Below are 21,736 nucleotides of genomic sequence, written 5' to 3' on the forward strand. Positions count from 1 at the left end.
GCCAGTCTGAGAATCCAAAGAGGGGTTGCGTAAGTTAATGCACAGGACAATCTGTTCCAGAAGTACTTTTTATTATGGTCACGGATTAGAATTCAATGGAAATACTTTGTACAATTCTTCTACTCAACCATAATATTTTGCTTCCAAATATGCAGCAAATGTTGTACCTCATGGTCACCATGTCCCCAGGCAAGGAGAAAAGATACTCTCAACTAATTCTGTGACTCTGTCTCATTTCCATTCTCACAGGCTGTACCATTTCCCCCAAAAAACTAGATTTCAAATTGCTTACACAACAAGCATTTTTAAAACAACAATCACCAACATTTGATGATATTCAAGTGGACCTCCTGAATATCCTCCCAACTCAGGTCTGAATAACTAAAAAATATGGGATTTGATTGGGAACTGTTCATTAAAAAAGATGTTGAGACTCTAGAAAAAGTACAGAGAAGAGCAACCAGGATGATTAGGGGACTGGAGACTAAAACATACAATGAACGGTTGCAGGAACTGGGCTTGGCTAGTCTAGTGAAGAGAAGGACCAGGGGAGACATGATAGCGGTCTTCCAATATTTGAGGGGCTGCCACAGAGAGGAAGGGGTCAAGCTATTTTCTAAAGCACCTGTAGGCCAGACAAGGAATAATGGATGGAAACTGAATAAGGAGAGATTCAACCTGGAAACAAGGAGAAACTTTCTGACAGTGAGAACAATCAACCAATGGAACAGCTTGCCCTCGGAAGTTGTGGGAGCGCCATCAGTTGAGACTTTCAAGAAGAGATTGGACTGCCATTTGTCAGAAAAGGTGTAGGGTCTCCCGCTTGGGTGGGGAGTTGGACTAGATGACCTACAAGATCCCTTCCAACTCTGATTATCTGTTATCTGTTAAATGTAGCTGCCCATCTTTGAGCAGCTCCCAATCAAATCTCATCTTCCACAATAATGCTATGCCCCCAACTCAATTAGACCTATCAAAAAAAATTTTCTTTCAGTGCAACAATAAATACAAAGAAGCCATCCCATTTATGAACTCCAGCAGGTATATTAATCACCATTACGAATCCGCTCCAAGAAAAAGCAACACTTGATTGAACCAAACAACCAAACAACAAACCACAAATTCTTTTTGCTGACCTGTAAATGATGCCTCTCTCGTGAAGGAACATGAGAGCTGAAATGATTTCTGCAGCATAGAACCGGGCTCGGACTTCATCAAAGCGACGGGATTTCTGGATGTGGAACATAAGATCCCCTCCATTCACAAACTCCATGACAAAGAAGAGGCGATCCTGATCAAAGGCAATACCAGATACCATCATCAATGGAAAGATGTTAATTGCATTTCTTTTTTTCTCCCTGCATCTAATTTCTAAAAAAAACATATTTGAATGGAAACAGTAGCAAAAAGAGCAAATGTTTTAGGCTTTTACTCCCATAGACCTAATCAACCTAATTCAACCTAATTCAATCCTGGAATGACATTTTTCTTCTGGATTGGACATTGAAAATCTGGATTTGCACCCACTGCAACCCTAGTTCAGACTGCCTGCCATGCATTCAGAATTTATATTGACAAATAGAGGTCAAGTGTCCTGTTTTATTGAAAATAACTCTTCATTTGAAAGGCCATTTGAGGTCTGGCCTCTATTTGAAAGAGGGATTTATTTGAGCGGCTATCAAAGGCAAATCTGGCTTAAAAGAAGGTGGAACAAATGCGGGTTCTCAACCTGCTAATCAACTGGTAGCCTTTGGATAGAAGACTAAGCAAGCATACCAGTGGTAAGGTAGTGGTAGTCCCCTCTGTAAGGTGAATTGGTTTATATTTCTAACTTAATTATAACAATGGTGTCTACATAAAAAATATGTGCACTTCTGCTTTTTGAAGATGGGTGAGTGGATAAATAATCATATTGGTTTTTGGGTAAATGCAAGAAGACAAGATCTCCTTTAACTGTTTCAACTGAGAGTCAATGAGTTTGTCTGGCTATCAGAGTTCCGTAATCAGTGTGTAGTTATGACTAAGTAGTGCCAAAGAAGCCAGGCAATCTGTTCTTCAGGAAGTTCTATCAGGGGAATGAAGTACGTATACTGAGATCAAGCACAGACTACATAGGTGGTAAAGGCCAGTCAGCCCTACAAAATGTCTTCTGAGCCTTTACTGCCTGGAACAGACCATGTGGCGTGATCTAACTATAAAAATAGTTGTTAGCTATGCCTGTTCTAGTGAGAAAACTTCTAATTCTTGTAGTGACTTGCTTTTTCCCAAAAATGAACCATTGTTAACTTAGCAGGATGCCAAATCCTTAATTATAGGAAGCAGACTGGATTATTTGTGATCACTGCAGCTCTGTCTGATTATGTCTTGGGTATAAATTAAAAGAGAAGATGCATTTAGTTTAGAGTAAACCTACTACTAGGTATGCAGAGATACATGCATTTTGTCACAGCAACCACTTTACAAAATGTCAGCGGGTAGAATCCATTGGTGAATGAAGCCAAAATACAAACTAATCTCATTTGGGTAGCAAGACTCAACTACCCATTTCTTCCCTTAAAATTTGCCCAAATTCATCTGTCTTATAAGGGCCTAAAGAGACAAATCTTGGTTGCCAATTGTTCTCCAGACACAATTCAGTTTTTGATGTTAGTCTTCAATGCTTTAAATGGCTGAAGAGTTGATCATATGTATTTGGATACAAATATCCAAGGAAATCCAAGTAATTCTGCACTGACCTAGTAAGGCCCCCATCTATGTCCAGTTCTGGGAACCACAATTCAAATAGGACAATATCAAATTTGATTGGATTCAGAAGAGGACTAACAAGATGAAGAATCTGGAAACCAAGTTCTATGAGGATCTGATAAAGGATCTGGGTATATTTAGGACATAGAAATGATCCTAAGGAGAAATAGTTTTAAATATCTGAAAATATGTCACACAGAAGACTTATTCTCTGTTATTCCACAGGGTAGGACAAGAAACAATGAGTTAAAACTATAAAGCCACAATGAGGAACTTCCTGACAGAGTTATTAATCAGTGGAACAAGCTAGTACATGAAATGGTGACTTCTCCTTCAGTAGAGTTCTTCAAACAGAGACTATGTAGTGATCTGTAAAAGAAGCTGTATAGGAAAGAAGGCTGGATGACCTCTAAGCTCCCTTCTAACTCTATGATTCTATGATGCTTTACAAAATTCTGTTAATGAGTTAAATTTATTTATCATTTGCTATTTGCATACCTATAGCTGTGGTGGCGCTGTGGTTAGAATGCAGTACTGCAGGCTACTTCTACTGACTGCCAGCAGTTTGGCAGTTCGATTCTCATCAGGCTCAAGGTTGACTCAGCCTTCCATCCCTTCTGAGGTGGATAAAATGAGGGCCCAGATTGTTGGGGGCCATAAGCTGACTCTGTAAACCACTTAGAGAGGGCCTATAAAGCACTGTGAAGTGGTATATAAGTCTAAGTGCTACTGCTATAGCTATATTATCTTTTTTTAAAAAAATTACAGAATAACAGAATAACACAGTTGGAAGGGACCTTGGAGGTCTTCTAGTCCAACCCTCTGCTTAGGCAGGGAACCCTATACCATTTCAGACAAATGGTTGTCCATTTGTTTGTTCTTCTTAAAAACTTCCAGTGTTAGAGAATCCACAACGTCTACAGCAGGCCTGTCCAACTGGTAGCCTGCAAGCCAGATGCATCATGTGCAGGTCACACTCACCCCGCCTCTGCAAAGGCAAAAATATGTCATGATTTGTCATGATATGTTGCATGACGCGATTGAGTTTGACACCCGTGGTCTAGAGGCATATCATTCCACTGATTAATTGTTCTCACTGTCAGGAAATTTCTCCTTAGTTCTAGGTTGCTTCTCTCCTTGATTAATTTCCATCCATTGCTTCTGGTCCATATTAATATAGATATCTACATATTTGTGGACTTGAGCATGATGATAGAATATAACACTGCAACAATGTTGAAACAGTTAAAATGGGTATCTTGGAATCCAGTTTTTTATCTGATAATTGGCCCAAAAGCAAGATTAGACAAACAGCTTAGGCTGCCAGTTTTCTAGAGCTAATGATATCATGCAGCTTTTAAATATATATGTACAACAAGGGCAGAGGAGTTTTTAAAAAGTTTAGAGGAAGTATCATCATTAGAACACAGTGTGCCAATTTCCTAGGCTTGGGCGGTGGCAGGACATGGACATCATGGTGCTAGGAATAATATGTTATGATGGAAAACCAGGGCTGCAAAAGATTTCCTCCCTTTTCAGCAAGAAACTGAAAGCATTGTGAAGTCAAATTAAGGCTCAGTCAGTATTCTCTCTCTTTGGCAGGAATATGAAAAGGAGTGAAACTAAATTCAAGAGCTACTACTGGCTCTTTGCAACTACTGTAATCTCTTCCTTAATTAAAAAAGGCCATGTGATGGCAAGCTGTGCTTTTTCGCTTGCAGTTTCTGCCATCTAGCGGTCACATTCACTTAAGCCACAAAGATTTGAGTGGCAATCGAAAGACAAACAAACGAAGTTTACATTGCACATGTTTTGCGGATCAGATTCATTGAGTTTAATCTCGAGGCAGGAATATCCCATATCCATTGTTTTATGGGAAGAGCAAAGGAAAAGGAAAGAACAGTAAAAGATGAGGGGGGCAGAAAAAAAATTCTCCATAAAGTGGTAACCATTAACAAGGTAGCAGCTAGATGCAACACTGGCAAGCTTATATAAACAGGTTGATAACATGTGTGATGAGGCTTTGTTCTGTGCTTAATCCAGGAGATACAGATAATTCTCACTTGCGAATGGCAATTAGGTCTGGGAATTCCATTGCTAAGTGACACAGTCATAAAGCAGGACATCATGTGATTGCACTGACTTATGACGGCTGTTCTGGCAGTCCCAGTAATGCTGTCATTAAGCAAATCCTGCATGGTCAAAGTGTCATACAGTCATGTGATCACCACTTGTGACCTTCTTTTCCCATTGACTTTGCTTGCCAGAAGTCAGCAGTGAAGGTCGCCAGTAGTGACTGTGTGGGACACTGCATCTTCATAATTGCTACAATTGGGCCATTGTGGTTGCCAAGTGTCCAAATTGAGATCAGATGACCATGAGGACACTGCGCTGACTGCAACTATGAAGACCTGTTGTCAGCCTCCTGGTACAGCACTGTAATAACTTTGAATGGTCGCTGACCAAGTACCCTTTAAGCAAGAATCACCTCTTGCAATTAAACCACCGAACAAATTCCAGATCAGTTGTTTCATTATGAAATTAGTCTTTGTAATTTAGACTTCGTTCAAAGAGAGCAATCTTGAGGGCATTGACCTTTGTATCTCAGGAAATTGAAATGATTTCCACTTGAATGTTACCATTTCTGATGTCAGACACATGTCCAACAACTCTTTTGAGTTCTATAGAGAATGACAAAACCTAGCCAACATTAGCTGGCTGATATCAAAAAAGCTAAGCACGTTTAGACCTGGTTGGTGCTTGGATGGGAAACCATCAAAATATCCCAGACCTATAGACTAGACTGGAAGTCAAGAACCATCCTGTACACAATAGCCAGTTATTGTGTTGTTTCTAAGAAAACAGCATCGATATGCTGTCAAGAGCAGTTGAACTTGTCTCAACAGTGAAGTTGACATTGTATGTTGCTAAGTAAGAACTGATCAGTTTGTTCAGTGTCTGCATATTCCTTATAGATGATGGCATGTACCACATGGGAGGATCAGTAGGTCCTCTGAAAGTATGAATATATATTTTTTTGTAATAATGATTTCAGAGTATATATAGAGACATTAAACATTACAATCATCATCATCTATTTTCTATAACTCAAGATGGCATATATAACACTCCTGCTACATGAGCAGTGGAAGGAAATGCAAATATAAGCATAAAACACAACCTATTTGCCCTTGGACTACTGGCACTAACAACATTTTGGTTTCAGGGAAGAAATCTTTATGAGAAAGGAAACCATTAAAGAAAAAAGTTAGAATAAAAGATTTTATTCAAAATCTGTGCACATCTGACAGTATATATTCCAGCTCAACATTATTATTTTTTTGCATCAAATAAGAACTAGATAGTCTCTAGGACTCTTCAATTCTGTAATTCCATTTTGATTCTAGAAAACTGCAGGGTTGTTGCTTACATAAACTTTTATGTACCATATTTTTCAGAGTATAAGACACACTTTTTCCACCCCCAAAAGTGGATGGAAATGCCGGTGCGTCTTATACAGTGAATGTTACCGAAGCCCTGCCCACTCGCCGGCCCCCACCTGCTAACCTCTGCCTCCCAGCATTTTGCCTCCTTGCAGCAAGCAGCAAACAGCCTGTCTCAGTTTCAGCTTCAGCACAGCCTGATTAGCACAAGCAGCTGATTGTTGGTTGAATCGGCCTCCCGATGATCAGCTGTTTCATGCTGGAGGGATTGCTATTGCCTATTGCCGCCTCCACACGCCCTATTCTCAGCGTCCACATCCTGGTTTTGGCCTCCATGCACCCCATTTTCCACCCATTCCAGGCGGCAGGGATCAGAACGGATGGAAAATGGGATGTATGGGGGCCGAAAATGGGGTGCGGAGGCCAAAAATGGGGCAGGTGGAGGAGGCAATAGCAATTTCTGCAGCCTGAAACAGCAGATCGTCGGGAGGCCAATCCAACCGACAATCAGCTGCTTATGCTAATCAGGCTATGCTGAAACTGAAACAGGCTGTTTGCTGTATACTGGAAGGAGGCAAATTGTTGGGAGGCAGAGCCAGATTTTTTTTCTTGTTTTCCTCCCCAAAAGCTAGGTGCGTCTTATACTTCAGTGTGTCTTATATGCCTAAAAATATGGTAAATCTTTTTCAAAAAAAGGTATTTTTATTTTGTGATGCTGATGTTTTCGGTATGGAAAGGAGGGAGTGCAAGACTCTCTCTGCAACTACTCTGCCTTATTTTCGTCACTGAAAATTCATTGTCCTTCATTTGTGAGCTTCCTATTTTCTTCATTCTTCTTTCTATAGAGAACCACGAAGAAGGTTAAAAAAAAAGAATCGCTGCAATGATTCATAATTGGTAACACCAGAAGCCTTTGCCCCTTCCTGAAGTTGTAAGGAATACTTACAGCGGTCTGAAAACAACAGAAAAGCTGGGTGAGGAACGGATGGTTTCTTGCTAAAGTCAGGATCCGCTTCTCTGTTAGAGTACATTCCACATCATCATCTTGAAGAATGACATCTTTCTTCAGCACTTTGATGGCATAAAGATATCCTGTCTCTCTTGTTTTAGCCAACATTACCTAAATTTGCCACAAAGCAGGATATTTAATTCAAAGCAAACAAAACCAAATAATTACGGAAATATCTCAGAAACAGCAAGGCATGATCTTTCCGGCTGACAGGTCAAACCTAGGTATATTTGTTCAGAAATTAAGTAGTCCTTGACTTATGACTGATTGTTTAGCAACTGCTTGAAGTTACAACAGTTCTAACAGATGGGGACTCCCACAGTAATGTGACTGCATTTCAGGCACTCAGGCACAATTATGGCTGCTTGCAAAGACCCACAATCATATGGCCATGCTTTACAATGGTTTTACTGAAAACCAGCATTTAAACCACATCCATAGCTAACCATTGGTTCGTTTAATGGATGCAGTGATTCACTTAACAACTGCCACAAAATGGTCATAAAATTATGTCAGTCACATGGAGGACCCAATTTACAACTGTCATGAATTATGAGCAGGCTCCAATGCTATCGTAACTCAAGGACTATCTGTAAGTCACATGACATTAGATGGGGGCTGTTAGGAATATAAGTCACCTAACAGGTATTTGGGTTGGACAATATATAAACCAGGATAGACATTTTAATACTATCTCTTTAAGAGCATACAATTGGGTGTGGTTTCTCAAATGGCCATAAGATGGAGCCAGAAACCTGAGTTGTTTTAGTCTGAATCTCAGAAGAGAGTGTGAGTGTATCTCTGTTTACTTGTGTTGGAAAACACTGCCATTTTTCCTAATTGACTGATATTTCTGGATTTAATGTAAGCCTGTTACTGAACTGTTTTTTGACACTGGACTTTGATATTTGGATTATCCCTGGATTGAAAAACTGACTGATCTTACCTGTGAATGACTTTGGATTGCTTGTTTGGACTTTGCTTAACGTTTCTGGAAGTAAAAACCTACATTTACTATACAGTGTATCTGTGTACTGTGTGTGTATTATTCAAACACTACTCTCAAATACATCTCCCTGTATGCGCTCATTCTCCTAACGGGGAATTACCTCAACAGGGGCTCTCCAGTTAAAAAAGACACATTGGCTGAATTCACACAGAATGCTAAGCTAGATATCAGCTTTGGAAGCCATATTGAGATCAGATGCTCCCACACTACCACACTTGAGCCTGGGAAAGTGGGAGTGGGGAATTCAGGATAATGTCAGCATTCCAGCAACCCTCCATTCCACCCAATAACTCTGAGACAGGCATCTTCTCAAAGGTTCCTTTTTATTTGGATAGTAACTGGCACAACTGGGGAATCCCGAATCTGAAAGTTCCGGGCTTCCTTACAATAAGTAGAAACTACAAATCTATCCCCTGCATCCGTCACCACATCACATGGCCCAATCACCATCCATCCCAAGTTAAGACTTCCTCTCACTTATGCGCAAAACAACCTGACCTTGAATTAGAAAAAGAATATTATGTCTAACTAGATATATTCCAAGAAATTCCCCCCTCCAAATTTCCCAGGCTCAAATGTGGCAGCGTGGGAGTATCTGATCTCAATATGGCTTCCAAAGCTGACACTATACAACTTTATTTGGTTTGAGGGTCACAACAGCTCTTAAATAACACATTAGAAGTTGCATATGAAGAGCAGTTGAGGCCTAAAACTTCACTGAGAATTTAGTGAAAACAATGTAAAACACAAGAAAAAAAAGAAAAAAAACCCCTTTATTTTGATTTAAAGTTCACTGGAGTTTTAACATCATCTTCACAATTTAAAGGGATATGATGCTGTGTCTCTTAGTGAATGTTATGTCTTTAATGTTATTTCTTATAAAGGTGGAGGAGCTGAGCAGGTGTCATGGTTCAAAACAAAAATCCTGCCAGGACTAAAATTCTGTACTCGTGTTATAAGTCATAATTTAGAAGCCACTACTTTTTAAGACAAAATCAAACTACGGTTATAGATTAATGTATTATATGAGTGCAGCCTGATCCAACTAAACCTTAATGCAAATTCATTTCAAATAACCAAAAGTTACACCAGTATGGAAACTTCAAACCTCTACAGAAACACTTACCTTTCCAAAACTGCCCTTTCCGAGCACCCTGATAAATATTAGATCTTCAATTTTAAGCCTACTGGCTGAGACTTCCACCATCCCATTGCCATGCTTTGTGCTGTCTTTTTTCTGGCGTCTCAATGTTGATCTTGAGACTAACTTCTGTAAAAATTAAATAGTCATGAGTTGCTTTTTGCAAAAGCACCCTGAATTTTCTCAGTGCCTATGCAGTTCAAAAACTCAATTTTGGAAAGAAAACAATCAAGAGGTTTTTCAACATGGCATGAACAGGAGAAGGCAAGATGTGCCGACCTAAAATTTTGGACATCAAACCTCATAAATAAATTAGCTTGTCCTAATGGGAATCATAGTCCAAAATATCTAATTCACCCAGCTCAGCTTTAGAGAGTAGAATTATTATTATTATTATTTTGGAAGGGGGAGAACCAAATATGCATGGAAAATGTATGTTGGTTGATTAAAGCAAGTATGCAATAAACCAAACTGACTTGAATTACCGAATGTATTATACAAGTATGGAGTTGAATGTTGATTGCTGAATACAATAGGAATGGTATATGATGGGAATAAACCATGCATGAGAATTCGTTGAAAGCTCAGTGCTTAGCTCAACAGTGAATAATGAATAAAGACAAGGGTGTCTGATATCCTCTTGATGGTGTAATGAATTTATGAATAAATGTAAAGGAATGTTTATGGTGACAAACTGCTTAGGAAGATAAACCTATGTGGAATTTTGTATGTAGATGATGAATTGTTCTTGGCTGAAAACCTGAATGGTTCCCAGAATTATGGAACAAATGTATCAAGCTGAAAAATAAAGACTGAAAGACCAATAAGGTAATATTTGGCAGAAATCAATAATTGCAAATTATACCAACATATCAAAAACTAAGGCAGGGAGATGAATGTACCTTGATAGAATGTTTACTAAAGATGGGAAAAGGAGTAAGACATTTTAAGATGTGAAAATGCTGGTAGAAAAGTAGCAGGGTGATGTGCAGCCCATTGCAAGGAATCAATGTTTGTTAAAAGAAGTGAAAATTGTTGGATAGAGAAGCAGTTTTCCCTACTTTGTCACACAGGGGTGAGAATTAGATATACCAAGAGAAACATAGAAGTAAAGTTGAATGTGGTAAAAATGGTATACTTAATAAATGTGTGTAGTAAAACAGGGAGGGAGGGAGGGAGGGAGGGAGGGAAGGAAGGAAGGAAGGCCAAAATAATGTGGACTGAGCTCCAAAGTGAATAACTAGTGTAAGACAAATAGACTTACGTGGTTTGGACATATAAAGAGATTGAATGAATATCAAATTACAAAACAAATACATGAAGGAAGAATGAATGGGTGGAGAAGAAAAGGAAGTTCAAGAAAGTAATGATTGAGAGGAGAAGTTTAAAGAACAACAGAGAAGGGAAAATGTAAGATTAGTTTCCAAGGATAGAAAGTCAAGGAGAAGGACAGAAAATAGTCTTGGTTTAAACTGTATTAGGTATGTTTCTTTTTCCTTTCCTTATTATTTTAATCTCTTTGGGCTACTATTTTGTATTCCTTTCTGTTGCTTACCCTGAAAGGGAATAACATGCTGTCACGGTTCTGATCTCATCCTGTAGCGTATATACTGTAAGCAACAGATGTACACAGGTTCTTTTTTTTAATCCAATTCACTGTGGAGAAGTAAAGGAGGGGAAAAAAGTTCTTACCCCATTTGGAGAGATATTTCCAGGTTGCAGTCCCATACATGCCAACGTCTTGGCTAGTTCTGCTGCATTCACCCCGCAGTTTGGAGCTACGTTGGATTCACACCGAATATGTACATTTATTTTACACACTGAAAGTGAAAACAAAAGTAAACAAACATTATTTCTGCCAGGGACTGACACTGGAACAAGAACAAAACTATGTTTCTTTCCTAACAACAGCATGGGAAGGCATGACAGAAATCCAATCCTTATTCCCTCCATTTGAATCACAGATCAAGGTTTATGCAGTGTTCAGTCATACCACATGAATCCAAGCAGTTGTGCTTTATTTAACCATTGTTACCAGTGGTGGGATTCAAATATTTTTGCCACTGGTTCGGTGGGTGTGGCTTGGTGGGCGCGCTTTGCATGCAGGAACACATTTTGCATGCACATGTGCACCAAACATGCACTTTGCAGAGGCATTTGCGCAGGTGCAGAGGCGTTCTAACTTGCCTCCTGCAAGCCTGCACTCTCCCACTCGCTTCAGCAGCTTCCGTGCGGCACTATTCTGTGTGGTGCAAAGCAGCTGCACTTCAAATTCAGCAGATAAAAGTGAGTATGGGACCCCTTGGGTGCAGGTGGGCCCAAGAGCAGAGCAGTGGAGAGAACCGGTTTGGTCTCTGCTGCTCATCATTGCTACCGGCTCGCCAGAACTGGGCAGAACAAGTATAATACCACCATTGATTGTTACACAAAACACAGGATATATGCTACACACTAGTTTGATGAAAACCATTTTACCTTAAGTACAATATCCCTCACAGATCCTCACTCAGCTACTGTTCATCTAGTTCAGGGGTCTCCAAACATGGCAACTTTAAGACTTGTGGACTTCAGCTCCCAAAATTCTTCAGCCAGCATGAGGAATTTTGGGAGCTGAACTTGCCAAGTTTGGAAAGTCCTAATCTAGGTCCATGAAAAGAGACCCCATCACTTCCCCTGGACTTGTTCCATATCTGGACAGTTCATACTTCATGTCTATAGAGATTCTCAGTCATCATACTTATTTACAATACTTATTTTGTACATACTTACAAACCCTCAGTTCAAACTTAACACGCAAATCAAGATGTACCCTGGGGTGGGCTTCAAAATTTTTAGCAACGGGTTCTCTGCCTGGTTGCTAGGTGGGCATGACCATGGTAGGCATAGTCTAGTCAGCCTCCTGCACCAGGGTGGTGGGGGCGTGCATTTTCACCCTCCCCGGGCTCAGGAGACTTTCCTTTAGCCTCTGGGAAGGTGGAAACGGACTCCCCAGGCTCTGGAGACTCTCTGGAAACCAGAAACTGACCCATTTCCGGCCTTCCCAAACTTCCAGGAGTCCCATTTTTCACCCTCCCTGAGCTTCTACTCATGCCCTACACTTAGCTGCATCCAAAACAGGATGCGTGGGGACTCAATGCTGCAAGGGCGGGGTGGGCAGGGCCAGCCAGGAGTGGGATTTGGGGGTTCTCCAAACTGCACAGAATCTTAGCTAGGGGCTCTCCAGAACCCTTGCGAACCTGCAGCAGCCCCACCCCCGGATGTACCTTAATTGAACGCAATATGGTAATAAAGAAAATCGAAGTTCCTTTCCTTGCCATTTCTATCCTTTATTTTTTATAGAACAAAGGTATTTTAGCAGTCCCTAGAGCCCCAGGAATTTAGAAGCGAAATTAGGCAGCACATTGATTGCTGAGAAAAGTCAGGTGCAATTCCCTGTGCTGGGAGAGGGAATTAAAATAAAAGCCAAACAGTGTACAAGTTTTCATTTATACACCAGCGGGGCGGGAACTTAGCTCTACCCAGATATCCCAGCACTCCCAACTTCAGAATAACAGGGTCAGAAGGGCCCTTGGAGGTTTTCTAGTCCAACCCCCTGGGGTATACATCCTATACCATTTCAGAGAATGGATGTCCAAGCTCTCCTTAAAAATCTCCAGTGTTGAAGCACCCACAACTTCTGGAGCAAGTTGTTCCATTGATTAATTGTTCTAACTGCAGAGAAATTCCTCCTTAGTTTTAGGTTGGTTCTCTCCTTGATTAGTTTCCACCCATTGCTTCTTGTCCTGCCTTCAGTATCGTCACTTTCTGACTTCTCTGCCAAATAGTGCCCCTGGTCACCTCCACATTAAAAAAAAAAAAAAAAGCTCTGTGGCCTAATCCTGCTCTAGAACATTAGCAGGCAGATATGATCTCTCTTAAGTGCAACACCTGATAATTCAGGCCTATTTTCATTCCTCTCCTTAATCTCCTCCTTATGAAATGTACTACATTTATAGCCAAATCTTGGGGATTCCTAACTAGGCACTATTGGTAAAAACTAGTACATAAAAAAATTGTGCAAATGGAGGGGGTAGGGGAGTGCACCCTATTTTAGTGTTGCATCAAATATGCCCCCCCCCCCAGGGATGGGATTCTACCATTTCGCACCTATTCACTAGAACCAGTTAACATTTTAACCAATTCAGAGAACCAGTTGTTAGAAGAAATTACTGGCCTAATCCTGTAAGGAAGGCAGGAAGGAAACATTCTGGTGTTGCTTACAGAAACTGCCTCTCCATTAACCCTTATTACATTCTTGGCAGGAGTAGACTTCCTGTCTCAGGAATGTCTCTGGAGTTTTTTTCCCCCTCCTTTGTTGGTACTTTGCTTATGTGGAGTGACCATTCAAAGTTACAATGGCACTGAAAAAAGTGACTTATAACCATTTTTCACACTTACAACTCTTGCAGCATCCGCACAGTCATGAGAGGCCAGGCGAGGAGATGTGTGCCTCAATGCGAGTGATATTGAGTTGGCCACACCCAACCAATAACATGACCACCAAGTCACGCCCACCAACTAAGCCACGCCCATAGAACTGGTTGTTAAAATTTTTGAATCCCACCCCTGCCCCCCCACACACGCAAAATTCAGGACAGGAAAACAAAACAAATTCCTCAGAGAAGGACTCTCATCTTTGTGTAGAGTAGACTTTGTGTAGCTTACTTTTACACTGAAGCCCTTGTCGCAAGATTCCCCAGAGGAGAGAGCCGCAGTGATCACAGAAGGTTGGCACTTTGTAATTGTGGATTCTGAACTTGTGTGGGATATTGATTCCAAATCTCTGCTCAGAAAACTGAGGAAGAAAAAGCAGCAAAAGAAGAAAAGTTGGCGATAATTGATAAAATAATAATAGTTGACCAAGCCGTATTTTTCAGTTTACAGTTCTTGAAGCAAAGCATACAGAGAATGTTATTCCACCCCATTTGATAGGTAGGGAATAAAAGATAGAGCCAGGGTTTGGGGCTTAAGAGTTTGACTTAATGCTTCTATAACATAAAATTGATCTCATGAGTTTTCTTCTCACAGGAAATAATTTGGATAGAAGGAATGAATATCAATTAAGAATACCAGTTCTTAATACCAGGAATGAATATCAGTTAAGAATATCAGTTAAGAAGTTAAAGTTCCAGGGTTGAACTGTGGGATCCTTAGTGTTCTTGGAACTTGGTTGTTTTCTTGCATTACATTTATTGATGATGTTACCTATTTGGGAAATGAAATGTTTGCAAGAAAACAACCAAGCTCAGAGAGCACCAAGGATCTCAAAGTTAAAGTCCTTACCCTACCACAACTTGTGTTTTCGATTCAGCTGGTCCCAAACATGCCAGCTATGGCTACTTGTTCAAGAAGAAACCAGGATCTACTATCTCTTCTCACAAAAGAAAGCAAATCAAATCGCCACTAGCTTGCTTTTGAGGCTGAAGAATGGCTTGCCCAAAACTGAATAAACCCAGATGCTCTCCCCATCCAAACAGTTAAAATCACCATCAGATTAGCATTCAGACTTTAATTGATGTCAGCACAAGTTTCAGATAACTTAACAGCTATTCTAAAATAAGGGCAATTTAATGCTGGGCTGTCAATCAGTTAAATTATTTCTATAACCAAACTCCCCACATTCAGAAAACCAATATTTCAGGGAATTCAGGCTAAGATTCTTCCTGATCTAGTTTCTACATGAGGGAATTCTTAACCTGAGAAACATTCAGACCTGTTCTTTCCCCTCTGTCTTCTCAAGAAAACGGCTGTGTGTTTTTCTGAACATGATTCCTAAAGTCATCTAGATGGCAAAATAACAATTGTTTTGCAAATGCCATGACATAATTCCACAGCAGATATAATGCTTCAGCTGAACTTCTATATATTAAAGTAGCACAAAAGTTGTTACACACTGTTATAAGCCTGATATCTAACTAATCCATGAATCTTGAGAACATGATACTAAAGTCAAAGTGCATAATATAAGACATAGAGGTAATATAAGATTAAAAGATTAAATAAATGAAATGAAATGAAACAAAAAATTGAGCATTTTGGCAGCATAGGTTATATTTTCTTCATTCAAACCTCTTTGAATGCTGAGGCTATCAGTATGTAGTACTAAAAGACCGTAATAAATATAGGTAGATCAATCATTGTTATTAATGAATGTATTTTTATGTACACTGAGAGCTTATGCACTAAAGACAAATTCCTTGTGTGTCCAATCACACTTGTCCAATGAAGAATTCTTATTTTTATAAAATCTAAAAACCAATCATGGTAAATATTTTCTTCTAACACTGAATTGAATTAACCAATTATGGTAGGGTCTTAAAGTTATAAATGAAATAGAATAGCAGAACATTCTCTTTCTCTGCACTAGGTTACCTTCTTTTAATTGTTGCTGTTACTGTACACCCGCCCATCATATTATGTGCAATGAATGGCCATATAAATTGGTCAAATAAATAACTACATTTGATGTTATCTTTATTAGCACTGATTGGATGATACCTTTACTCTTTGCATTGCCACATCAATTTTTCACAAACCAATGGAGTTAGGTACCAGGTAACTAAAGGCACATAGCTATTTCAAAATGTATCAAATAAAGCCTATTATCTAAGGAATAATATATTATGTCATTACGCTGCAATTGACAATATATTTAATTAGTCAGATGTTACTGTGTTAGGTTTGACTCCTGTATATTTTATCCATCTTGATCTGTCTTTAACAATAGTAATTCATAGCTATTCCAAAACTATTCCCATAATCCCTTTGGTCCAGAATTAACAACACGCAGAACTCCAAATGTGTAGCTGTGACTTTACCTTCATATCTATCTTCTTTTTATTATTCTGGCATGTGCAAGCTGTAACTATGAGATGGTGACAACGCTTGTGCACAACACAGGTGCAAACTAGAAAAGAAGGCAGAAAAAGAAAACTATGAAAACTATCCGAAAATAATACAGAAAAGTAAGGTTTGCTCTGAGATGGACTAAAAATTTTACTGCCTCTGATCCAAACTATCTGGGGTATGTGCAAAGAAAAGACAATAAAATGATCAGGACTGGAAATTAACCCTTTAAGGACGAAAAGGCCAAGAAATGTTTAAAACATTTAGTGATCCACAAAATATCCTAATCTCCCATTCACTGCAAGAAGATTGTGTAAAAAGGGGAAAATGACAAATGTGTAGGGCACGATGTAACCCTAACAATAACTTACTGTACCTTGGCACTGGTATCCCTGCTTTCCAAATACTCCCCTGTTGAAGATAAAGCAGAGGCAACATATGACTCAGGATGAGATCAAACACTTAAAAAGTAGGTCAGGTAATCTGACACAGGAACAGAACAAAGGTTGAGAGGCAGCTGCAAAGTTCAAAATGTATATCATACCAACAGCGTGGGGAGAGGTTAACTCAACTTAAACTCTAAGAAGACAAAGTTATTATTCATCCAGAAACATTTAGGCATTCTGGAAACTTTAGTACTAGTGGTGGAATCATCCTCCCTTTAGCACAGCAAGACCTCTGTCACGGGCTTGCCCAGGATTCATCATTAGTGATGGAATAGCAGGTGGAAGCTGTGACTCAGGGATACTTTGACCAGCTTTAACTGATATGCCAATGATATGTCTCCACCTGGAGCTGCAAACCTTGGTGAGGATAATGCATGCCTTTACCACCCTATTTTGATTACCACAATGTACTAGGTTTGAATGTACTCCCTTTGAAAATAACTCAGAAGCTGCAGCTCACACAGAATGCAGTAGCCAAGTTGTGGGTGGGTGGAAGCTGCTATTTCAGGATAGCACTTATTTTGCAATGCTGCACCCGGTTTAAAGTGCTGGGTATCACTTATGAAGTCCAATATGGCACAACACTGGGTTTCATCAAGAACCGCCTTGCCCAAAACAATTCTGCCCTCCTGTTTTGAATACGAGGGAGGATTGCTCAAGGTCCCTTCATTTTCAGAGTTGAAAGGAATGTGAACTAGAAGAAATCTCAGCAAGGTAGAACATGCTCCTTCACTCTGGGCATTCCAAAAATCTCTAAAGGGCATTTGAACTGGTGGACACAACGCAACTATTTTCTTAGGTTAAGTAAGACCAATTAGAGGTGATGAGTTTTCATTTATTGGTTGCTTATTTTGCTTTCATTGTCAAATGACCAGAGTAAATTGATTAGGGTAGTATCAACATTTTGTGAATACATTTAAAAATACATAAAATCCAAGTGTAGGTGATGAATCTTACTTCCAGTACTGATAAAATTCAGACTAAAATTTCTAATCAAAACTCTAAGAGATAAATTTAGACATAAATATAAAATTCAGTGCAATCTCTTAGTAGGAAGCATCATAAAACTCAGTGAGACTAATCCCAGAAACACAGGCATCAATAATCAATCCCATCTTTTCCACAAGAATTGAGATCGAAATCCTGTTAGGTTTGATGTAGCTTACTTAGAAATAGATGCGCTTTGGCTTATGGCCACAGTGTTGTTTTATTTTAAGGATCAAACTCTATGAACACACTTATGTAAGTTGTAATAAATGTCCCTACATTGTACTGACTAACTAGCACCCAAAATGTTTTAGCCCACTCCAACAAACAGTTTTGCAATTCAAATTTCTTTTTTCAATTAATGAACAACAAGAAACATATTTATGAAAACACGTACTCATTGCTTTGTATTTAAAAAGTGAGACTATTTCACAAAACTGTTCTGAGTGGAACTATTTAGGACATTGCAAATATCATCCAATAAGCAGTCTGCATTATTAACATATGATGGAAATACCCATGCAATTACGTTGGCATCTTGGGAGTATAACATGAATGGTATTGAGGGCTATAAAGTTTAACCTGCTCCTCTCCTCTTCTGCTAATCAGGCCTAGCCAACTGAACAGATAAAAGAGTTTCCATGAGATCCAATGGAAGCTTTTTCACCAATGCAAACAGAAAGGCAAGGGCTGAGATTGCCGTGGGGGGGAAAGGGGGGGGGGAGTTAAAGCCCCAATATCTCCATGCCCAAGTCCTAATTCCATACAGTTATTAGTTGTGAAATTAGTGGCTTGATTTGTTTGCTCCAACCAAAATGATTTTATACGTATTAAATAATATATAATTCATAATCAACGGTTGTAATAAAACCAGATGATGAGACTTTAGCAGAATAACAAAGTTGGAAGGGACCGTGGAGGTCTTTTAATCCATCCCCTGCTCAAGCAAGAGAATCTATACCATTTCAGACAAAATGGCTGCCCCGTCTCTTCTTAAAAGTCTCCAGTGATGGAGCACCCACAACTTCTGAAGGCAAGCTGCTCCACTGTATCAACCATCTCAAGCATAGTAGTTTGCGCATTTTAAAACGAAAGCTACAACTTTCTGGTGCTGAACCCTAAACTTCAGATCACATTCTACATTATCTACATTGATTCCACTTTCTCCACCAGTACCAGAAAGTACCTCCAACTCTTCCCCTGCAGATTTGATAGTTTGCATAGCTTTGATTAAAGCTGCTTTCAGGAAAAGTATCAGATCTTAAGTCAGTGATTGCTCCCGTTGTAACCTCTCTTTTTGATCCAAAGAATAAGTGTTTTGGGTAACCTGCTCTTGACTCGTTTAGGGATTAGTCTGCTGGCACTGAATTCAGCAGGTGGCAGCAGCTGGCTTTAAATATCTGGCTCAGGAATTAAGCAGGTCAAGGCCTGGCTAAGGCCTGGAGGGGAGAATTCTAGAGAATGCCAGGGCTGTAAAACAAAGCTGGGGTGTAGACACACATCCTGGAAAGTGGCAATTGTAAATCACTTTTGAACTGTGGCCAGGAAACCACATGGGTGTATTTATGAAGTCACAAGGAGTTGAGCTCAACCCAAAGGGAACTTTATACTTAGCAAAAGGGGCGGAAATTATGGAAGCAACTTCCTAGGTGAAAGCTCCCATTCAAGCCTGTTTTCATTTCAAGCATACCAGATAAATTCCCGACAGTGTGAGCAGTACGTCGGTTGCCGCATATAAGTTGCCATAAACTTGTGTCCGTTGACTTGATGAACTCTCCTGCGCATGGCCCGTTGACGTTTCCGCGTGAAGTTTTTAAAGATCCTGTCCCTCTGGAGTGTTCCTAGGCACCCAAGAGAACAATTAAACAAGTGAATAATTTGCTGCCTGTCATTCAAATGTCATGACTTTTCTATTGCTGTTTTCCTTTAATTTTCCACCCATGTTTATCCCAAAGCTTCCTCCATTACTTTGCAATATCCTGTTTCCTTTAGTTATCACTTCATTCTCCCTGTTAACCCTTTTAGCAAACCCTAAAGCAGGGCTCCTACTAGACTGCATGGCCAATCTTATTTTTAGTATCCTTTTCCCTTGGTTTCCATTCCATTTCCTGCTCTTTCATACATCAAAATGCAGAGCTTGATTTAAGTGTAGGCACATGGCATTATGAACCAGTTTTACTCTTTTGGATGCTAAAATGCCTTAGAACACAATTGACAAAGTTGTATCCTTAAGCCTTATCAGGGTCTCCTTAATTCAGGAAGTAGCAATTCCAATCTTTATTCCATATGAAATATTCTGAATATTACAAAAAGTATGAAGCATTTTGAATATTCAAATATATCACAACAATGAAAAACATTTTACAGTACCTTATATTTATTAGGGGTTTCCTTGATTTTTTTTAAACCTTGAATTTATGTTACTTTTGTTATTGATCAAGTAAATTCAACTGCAGTTCCTAGAATAACATGTTTTTAATGAAGTATTCCTGAACTGAATTATTCTTTTTTCCCTTTAAAAAAATCTTATCATTAATTTCTTCCAGTTCTTCAAACCAGCTATTTTAACATCCACATGGTTGCATATTTCCTACTTCCATATGTCACATGGTTTACATGCTGGATATGATTTCAAGGCCTTCTGTCCAGTGAATTCATTTATAATCCAGTTATCTTTAGAAGGGAAATGTTATCTCTCTCTCTCCAAATTACATACAACAACCCCACAAAGGAGACAACCCTAGGAACAGTGAGTTGGTGATGAACTTAAACTAGCATTGGGTGCCCCAGAACCTTTCCAAGACACGGAGAGGCTGGGGGGCATATTCACTTGAACCCTCAACCACTGTCATCTAATTTGTCCTTAATTCATCTTGATATATTTTTCGCTCCATTGCCTTTGTCCATTGAAAATAACAGCCTAGTAAGGGTTAGCAAGATCAAATACTGAAACTATTTGCCATTATATTTTATCTAATTCATTTTGTTGTGTTGAATGAAATGTCTGGATTCATCTCACCATCCCAAATTCTGAACTATACCTTGTGAGACGTCCAGGGCCCACTGACCCCATTGAAAAAGACCCTGATAGGTTTCTATTAAATGTTGTAAGATCAAGGGCTATATACATGTGTAATTTTCAGCAAGAGCCGAATCTAATTAATGCTGCAGACCATGCCTAGTGAAGGACATGAGGAGCAGCCACTGCTCTTATTGATAATAATGTTCTGTAAAGGAATTTGGAGTGGACCTTTGGGAGAGAACAATAAACCTGTTAGGGGAGGGAGAGGAAAGAGTGAACCATTATGAAGGGTTTGGAGAAGAAATTACACAGTTCAGGGGCAGAAGGATGTATGAAAGAGCAATTCAAACTAACCCCACTTTCACTTTCTTTGGTATAAGATGGAAAAGTGAGAAATTTGGAACAGGCTTTCAAGATTCTGCTCATTTGATTCTGCTCATAATGAAGCAGCATTCTTGGAATCCCTGTAATATCTGCTTCTTGATCTGGCCTACCTGAAAGGGCTCACATGTCCCTCCTTTGGACATTTGATATATGTGGATGTGTTAGGGAACCCTGCAAGAACTTGCGCATCTCCATTCTGTATTCACAAGCAGCACCCCAAATTAGTCAGCAAGATCCATGTTCAGTTTTCCACACTGAAATGCTTGGTATGAATTTATTGTTTCATATGTGAAATTTAGAGCAAGCAGAAGGAAATAATTAAGCTACTGGTTAAAGCATGGTCACTTAGATTCAACTTGATTCTACAGTGGTTACCATCCTACTTTGTTAATTCTTTTATTTGAAAAGCTGATGGTACAAGGCTGGATTTTGGGATCACCCATCGACAAAAGAAAACCGGAGATGACAACCCTGGCTTGCAGTCTTTCCCCTACTAGGGCAAGATGCGTTTAATTCTGTTCCATAATAATGATTTGTCATTTGGCACCCATATACAAAAATTGTACAGGAAAATTTCATGCAAACTATATTCCCCTTTTTCTTCTTTTCAGCAATGTGGAATGGGCGTTGGTAGAAGTTACCCTGAACGCCCTTTCTATCTATGC

The 21,736-nt window shown here is 39.5% G+C and overlaps 1 protein-coding gene across 1 annotated transcript in view; it reads right to left on the bottom strand.

Moving 5' to 3' along the window:
• PRKCH (protein kinase C eta) overlaps nucleotides 1-21,736 on the bottom strand; it is a 110,006-nt gene that overhangs the window by 37,287 nt on the left and 50,983 nt on the right. Inside the window, exons 3-10 of the mRNA XM_026698642.2 lie at nucleotides 19,356-19,506; nucleotides 16,609-16,643; nucleotides 16,205-16,293; nucleotides 14,052-14,181; nucleotides 11,040-11,167; nucleotides 9,333-9,476; nucleotides 7,135-7,308; nucleotides 1,137-1,291 (exon numbers count right to left, since the gene is read on the bottom strand). Coding sequence (XP_026554427.1) covers nucleotides 1,137-1,291; nucleotides 7,135-7,308; nucleotides 9,333-9,476; nucleotides 11,040-11,167; nucleotides 14,052-14,181; nucleotides 16,205-16,293; nucleotides 16,609-16,643; nucleotides 19,356-19,506 — 1,006 coding nt within the window. The remainder of the gene's footprint in view (nucleotides 1-1,136; nucleotides 1,292-7,134; nucleotides 7,309-9,332; nucleotides 9,477-11,039; nucleotides 11,168-14,051; nucleotides 14,182-16,204; nucleotides 16,294-16,608; nucleotides 16,644-19,355; nucleotides 19,507-21,736) is intronic.

The sequence above is a fragment of the Pseudonaja textilis genome, chromosome 1 (genome assembly GCF_049901715.1).
Source record: "Pseudonaja textilis isolate UNSWEBS1 chromosome 1, rPseTex1.2, whole genome shotgun sequence".
Classification (NCBI taxonomy): Eukaryota; Metazoa; Chordata; class Lepidosauria; order Squamata; family Elapidae; genus Pseudonaja; species Pseudonaja textilis.